This window comes from Limulus polyphemus, unplaced genomic scaffold (genome assembly GCF_000517525.1).
Source record: "Limulus polyphemus unplaced genomic scaffold, Limulus_polyphemus-2.1.2 Scaffold26, whole genome shotgun sequence".
Lineage (NCBI taxonomy): Eukaryota > Metazoa > Arthropoda > Merostomata > Xiphosura > Limulidae > Limulus > Limulus polyphemus.
The window spans coordinates 1,385,785-1,393,138 of NW_013665636.1; the positions used below are offsets into that span (position 1 = coordinate 1,385,785).

At 32.9% G+C, this 7,354-nt stretch overlaps 1 protein-coding gene across 1 annotated transcript in view; it reads left to right on the forward strand.

Moving 5' to 3' along the window:
• LOC106459259 (maltase A2-like) overlaps nucleotides 1–7,026 on the forward strand; it is a 63,207-nt gene extending 56,181 nt beyond the window's left edge. The window contains exon 4 of the mRNA XM_013918860.2: nucleotides 6,407–7,026. Within this exon, the coding sequence (XP_013774314.1) occupies nucleotides 6,407–6,877 (471 nt within the window). The 3' untranslated portion in view covers nucleotides 6,878–7,026. The remainder of the gene's footprint in view (nucleotides 1–6,406) is intronic.
• The last annotated feature ends 328 nt before the right edge of the window (nucleotides 7,027–7,354 follow it).

The following is a 7,354-nucleotide window of genomic DNA, read 5'->3' on the forward strand; positions in this document are numbered from 1 at the left end:
AATATCCTACTTTAACTTACTAAGTAATAATATATATGTATACTATCCTACTTTAACTTACTAAGTAATAATATACATGCTATCGTACTTTAACGTAATTAAGTAATGATATGTATGCTATCCTACTTCAACTTACTATGTAATAATATACATACTATCCTACTCTAACTTACTATATAATAATACACATAATATCCTACTTTAACTTACTAAGTAATAATATACATGCTATCGTACTTTAACATAATTAAGTAATGATATGTATGCTATCCTACTTCAACTTACTATGTAATAATATATATATACTATCATACTCTAACTTACTATGTAATAATACACATAATATCCTACTTTAACTTACTAAGTAATATACATACTGTCATACTTTAACTTAAGTATGTGGTAACATACGTGAGTAAAATACAACTAGAAACACCAAACATATAACAGACAGTCCATCCCAAGAAAAAAATCTTGTTTTTTCGACTGTATTTTTTCTAGAGTTACTGATAACTGATATAATTCTCCGAAACCGGTATAACTTTTTGACAAGTGGTCAATTGAATTATAGGTTGGGCTTCACTTTTATTTCTACGTATTTCAGTCTTTTCAAAATATCCACAATAGTAGGGAGCGCTAAAAAGACCACCAAGATGGTTACTTTTCGCTTGTGTCTATAAAAGATAAAAAAAGTTGCTGGAAAGATACTTTACGGCACTTTCTCATATGTTGTTCTAACTAGTCTCCAATATCACCAAATTGGGGCAAAGAAGATCGCGCTTCACCAGGCATTTCAACCGTTTCGTATATCCATTTTCTATATCTTCAACAGCCTATAATCTTTATCCTCTCAAATTCACGTATTACACAACATTATGTAATTTTATAGCCTTCAACGTTACTTATATAGCCATCTAGTCTATCTGTGTACGTATACTTATTAAATCATCTTGCAAAAACGTGAGTGTGCCATCTCATCCGTTTGAAGGATCTCCAGAAATGTTTTGCAGGTCAGCGTATACACACATATATATATATACTGCATCAGTATGAACATTTAGCTTTATAAAAGATGTGTAACGAAACAATGTTCTCCTTATAATTTAAAAATCCAGAAATAAAATAATTTTTATGACAAAGTAAATGCTAAATTATCACTGGTGCTTATATCACCTTAGACAATAAGTTAAATTAAATTAGAATTAATATAAATTAGATATTAGTGATAAATAGTTACGAGTATGTGAAATAGATAATCTAAGATGTAGGATGAACTTGCATAAATTGAATGTTAGATTTCCCGAAAAAAAAAGACTAATGTATACATACCGTCAAACATTTTAATGAGTGTTTTTGTTTTTGAGCAAATAGAAAACTGTAAGATATCCATATTTCCTTTTTGACTAAAAGACTAATTTTCAAAAATTATTTCATAAATTTTTGGTGCTACTTTAAATAGATAGATTTGTTTTGTTTGTTTGAATTTCGCGCAAAGCTACACGAGGGCTATCTGCGCTAGTCGTCCCTAATTTAGCAGTGTAAGACTAGAGGGAAGGCAGCTAGTCATCACCAACCACCGCCAACTCTTGGGCTACTCTTTTTCCAACGAATAGTGGGATTGACCATCACATTATAACACCCCCACGGCTAAAACCCGCGACCCTCAGATTGCGAGTCGAGCGCCCTAACCACCTGGCCATGCCGGGCCAAATAGATAGAGATAAAAATGTTTGTTTGTTCGTTTTGTTTTGTTTTGTTTTTTGTTTTTTTTAGATTTCGCGCAAAGCTACACGAGGGCTATCTGCGCTAGCCGTCCCTAATTTAGCAGTGCAAGACTAGAGGGAAGGCAGCTAGTCATCATCACCCACCGTCCACTCTTGGGCTACTCTTTTACCAACGAATAGTGGGATTGACCGTCACTTTATCACGCCCCCACGGCTGAAAGGGCGAGCATGTTTGTGGGACGGGGAGATAAGAATGTAGAAATAACAGTAGATGAATATACTTACTTGGAATTGTGCAACGGGAAAAACCGTTACTAGGAATCACAGAAAGGATAATAATGTAAGAAGAAGGTATATTTTGTATTATATTGTTAAAGATTATGAAAATAAATTGCTTTTCTGTAAAAAAAATGAGAAAGAGTGTAATTTAAATAAAGTTTTAATCAAAAAGAAAAAATTATAAAGGAATAGAAAGGAAAGGAAAGTATGTTTATAAGTTCAAACTAATTTGTTTTTTAGTGTATTTAATTTATATACAGGTTATATTTTAAGTATGCAAATTTTGAGAAGTATGTTTCATTTAGATTATTTATGTTTAGTTGAAAAGTAGAGTTTGAATGTTTGTATTATAGATTATTTATAAAATTACATCTTTGAAGTCATGAAACTGGTACAAAATAACAAAAAATAGCTTAAAGATTGTACTTTTGTTATTTGTATAAATGAAACAAATCTAAAGATTTATAAAGATTTATATTTATAAAATTACATCTTTGAAGTCATGAAACTGGTAGAAAATAACAAAAAATAGCTTAAAGATTGTACTTTTGTTATTTGTATAAATGAAACAAATCTAAAGAATAAAAATTCAAAGTTAATGTATGTTGCTACATTTTGTAAATATTAACAATCTTACACTTAAAAATTAATAAATATTTAATGATTTTATTGTTAGGTACAAAGTTTAAACAAAAATTAGTCTTAATTGTAGCCAAGTGTTTCTCTGTTAAGACTATTTAATGAACTAAATAGCACAAGTATATGTTGAAAGCTCTATGTTAAACGTATCGTTAAAATAAAGTACTTCAAAATAAGTAAACGTTAAGAATTCCAGTCTTAAGCCTAATATTTGAATGCAATAAATCGGGCTTAGCAAAACCTGAAAAATGTTTTTTTTTTAAACTTAGTTTGAGTAAAACAACTAAGAATTAATAAAAGCTACAAACTTCAACGTACAACGTATCGTTTGAACAAGGTTATTATATAAGATTATTAGAAGTTTAAAATATGCGTTTTAGGCGACTAATTGAAATTAGTAAGCTTAATTCTAATAGTAGTTAGCTTTTTCAGTATCTATTCTGTAGTTTGATCAAGTTATCTCAGGCTTAACAGAAATTAAATGCTTCAATATTGTGCCTGTTATTTCAACAAAGTATCTCAAAAGAGGTCAAATTTAAGGACTTCAATACTAAGTCTATCGTTTGATCAAAGCTTATGGAAGACAGTACAAGTACATTTTGTGTTAAGTCGATCATGAACAAAACAAGTGCATTAGAATGAGTTAACTTGCTAGATGAACAAGACTGCTGAAAGCTATAATTAAGTTATTCGCTCAGGAAAGAATTTCTTTGAAATAATCCATATAAATTTAATAAATTAAACTTTTTCTTATTAATGCATTAAGGTTCATATTACTATAGCAGGGAAAATTCTAATTCAAGAGTTCCTTGAGGAAATGCTAATATGGCCCCTTTTCGTTTTTAACGTCACTGCAGCTGTCATCCATAATACCCGAGCTATGTCTATTGTCAGTAACGTCAAGCTGTTTATTGTCAGGAATGTCAAGATACCTAATGACAGGATCATTAGCTTGCATCCAACAAAAATACTTGGTGAGAATTAAAAAGCGTGAGTTTTTATATGAAGTTGCATCTCGAAAAGTACAACACGAGGCCCAATGGGCTACATGGACTCCAAATCAGTAGAGAGTTTATTGGCGTCCACTATACTGACCAATTTTCAACACGACAGCTTATCGTGACCAGTTCAGAATGGTTTTTATCTATGTTTATCTCCATTTGCACACAAATAACTGAATCTGAAAAGCTCAATGTTTGAGCTCACCAGGATATGTCTAACACCATATGGCTAGTTGATAACTGCTAATCTTTCTAGCCGTGTGAGCAGTTAAGTGTTGGTCTTCTATGCAAGCTGTACTAGTTGGCCATCGTTGAAAGTAGAGTTTAATAGAAATGAATAAAAATTAAATTGAAAATAAATTTCAAGTTAACTAGAAAATGCGAATTTGTTACTTGATCATAACTAGCATTTGGAGATGGAGCTCAGGATTTAATTTTAACTCCAAGTGACCAGCTGGTTATTGGTCATCTATTTGGTCAATACTAAGTAGGATAAATTAGTTCGATGTTAAACTCCTCTAAAACATTTCTCTAACCTCAAATCACCAGCTGAATGTTGGTCACTTCTAGAACTAGTGACTAGAAAAGAACAGTTTGGTTTTTGCCCTTATATATAGAAAAGATAAATGATGGTCGCTTATATGGGCACAATCAACTGAAAAAATCTGTTTAGAGTTAGACATATCTACCAATATATTTTCACTTTAACTTACTCAATTTGAATATTCTCTATAGACTACTTTCTATGACTGAGTTTTCTACTACCCTTCTCGATAACTTCACCTGAACCCCGAGTGTCTAGTGATTGTTCTTCAAAGACTTTCCTGTTAAGATTGTTCAAGTCGTAATGTTTAGTCCTTTCCATCAGAACTTATTAAGTAAACCCCCTTTCTTCTCTTACACTCTTTTATTCAACTTCGAATAGGTTCCAACACAATCGTCACTTTTCATCAATTCAGAATTTAATACTTCAGTCTATAAATCTAAAATGTATTGCATTTCACCACCCTGAATGACAGAAATGACAGACTTATAAGATGAACATATTTTATACTTCCATACTGAATACAGTAGCTGTCAAGTCAGCCTAATGACCTGACTGCGGCCGTTCCTCAATAGCTTAGAATACGTGAAGTTAAGTGGTGTTAGTGAAGCGGTAAGGTTGTGGAAACATCACTATTTTTCAGAGCCTCAACATACAGGTTAATTGCGGTTAGCGGCAGTCTTGAGCTTCACTGTGAAACTTGGTGTATAATGTGGGTTATAAATCATCTCTTGTGGGATGATTATTAAAATAACTACCTTAATATAAAGTCATAAAAGCAACGCGCTTGAAGGTTTCAGTGAAATAATTCAACTAGGAATTGCTTCACTCTGATCCGCTCTTTGTTATTTTACAGACTAAGCGTTGACATTTTGAATAATCTTTATACTATCAATCATTATCGTATCAACAGTTGAGGATTTGAATCTCGCTAAAATCGAATAATTATAGTTAGTAAGCGCGAAATAACATTCAGTAACTGGGGAGTTTGTTTGTTTTGAATTTCGCGCAAAGCTACAGGAGGGATATCTGCGCTAGCCGTCCCTAATTTAGAGGGAAGGCAGCTAGTCATCACCACCCACCGCCATCTCTTGGGCTACTCTTTTACCAACGAATAGTTCAGACTATTCAGATTCTCTTTCCGCATCTAACTATTCAGCTTCGTACACTGATTGTCCAGATTCTCTACAACTGAGTATTTTGGTTATTCACACTAACGGGTTGTTTGTTTTACACATAGCCTAACATTCTGTATCTCTATACCCGACTCTTCTATTTCTTTATAATGAGTTGTTTTTTTACTACTACTTACACTTCTTCTTCAATACACTTGACTATCATATTGTCTATACCCGATTTTTTTATTTTATACACTTACCTGTTCTTTTTCTATTTTCTCTACACTTAGATGTCTGATTACCTCGATCGACTGATTGTTCTGTTTATTTACACTGTTATTCATCTCCTTCACAAATGACTGTTTTGTTTCCGTTTAAATAACTCTTCAGGTCTGATTACCTCGATCGACTGATTGTTCTGTTTATTTACACTGTTATTCAACTCCTTCACAAATGACTGTTTTGTTTCCGTTTAAATAACTCTTCAGGTCTGATTACCTCGATCGACTGATTGTTCTGTTTATTTACACTGTTTTTCAACTCCTTCACAAATGACTGTTTTGTTTCCGTTTAAATAACTCTTCAGGTCTGATTACCTAGATCGACTGATTGTTCTGTTTATTTACACTGTTATTCATCTCCTTCACAAATGACTGTTTTGTTTCCGTTTAAATAACTCTTCAGTTCTTCACACTTGTCTTTCTGTCTTTGTATATGTCGCTGCTAGGTTTTGGTTTTATATTCCTGACATTTCCGTTTCTCTAAACTTACTGTATCTATATCTGATACTTATGTATTTCGGCATTCCAGTTATATTCGTATTATATAGAATTGTCTACATCTGTTCTTATATATCTGATTTTTTGCCTCTCGGCATCAGTTTGTGCCATAATAGCCTTTTATAGTTTTCTTTCTGTAAATTCACTTTTATGCTTTCGGTGCCTGATAAAAACAATAGCGATTCTTACTAAAACTTATGATGTATTATTTGGGAAAGCATTGCTCTCTTGAATAGTGATTTAAAATGTCTGTCTTTTTATTATTTGTCCAAGTGAACATATTTTAACGCAAAAACATTTTATTGAATTTATTTTACTTTAGGAATACACCGTAGGTCAATTGGCTCCAATGCAGTGGACTGATGCCATGGAAGCTAACTTTACTGGAAATGAAACATTACCCTGGCTTCCTGTCCATCCCAACTTTCGAGATCACAACGTAAACTCTCAGTCCTATAGCCTTGCTATCATTCGACGCCTAGTGGCTATGAGAGAAAGCTCGCCTTCTTTCTGGATGAATATGATTCTTGATGACGAGAACGAGGCTAGGCGCCCTTCTTTCATCCTTCATTACGTTGACCATAGCATGATAGCCCTGGAAAGGTATTACCCTCGAAAAAAGCGATTTCTGATTTGTGCTAATTTTAGCGAAAAGAATGTTACGAAAGACTTTTCTGAGTTTTTCTATCAGGCAGATGTGATCTTATCAACATCTAGTAAGACCGGAACCTTGCGTCTTCGACAGATCTTTCTGGAACCTGGAGAAGCGTTTGTTGCAGAGCTCATTGGATAAGGTGTTCCATACAGACGGACTTACTCAAGTTGTATAATACTATGATTCGATCAGAATACGTGAAGGAGGGCTTCCTTCCGCGAACTTGAGTCCATGAAAGCTGGTATTATTTTTACATTGTGCTTTGTGATTTTGGGATATAACTAAAATAAAAAAATAAAAAAGCTATGGAAGCTATGTGTTTGCTAATTATTGTTTAGAAGGTTATTAAATTTCAGTTGGTCAATTAGAAATTAATAAAACATAAATTTTACGTAATTGAAAATAGCGAAGATGAACCCACAACGATTTGAAAATGTAGCTATTGAGTCGCATACCTGATAATCGGAACATGTTATCGGGTGCTAATCCTGGCTTACAATCACGGAATCGACGTTATTTACAGTCGAAAATATTGATAACAAGAAGAGTATCCAACTGGTAAAACAACACAATCTAATCATCTGCAAAAACTTAACAACAATATATTAATTTAGG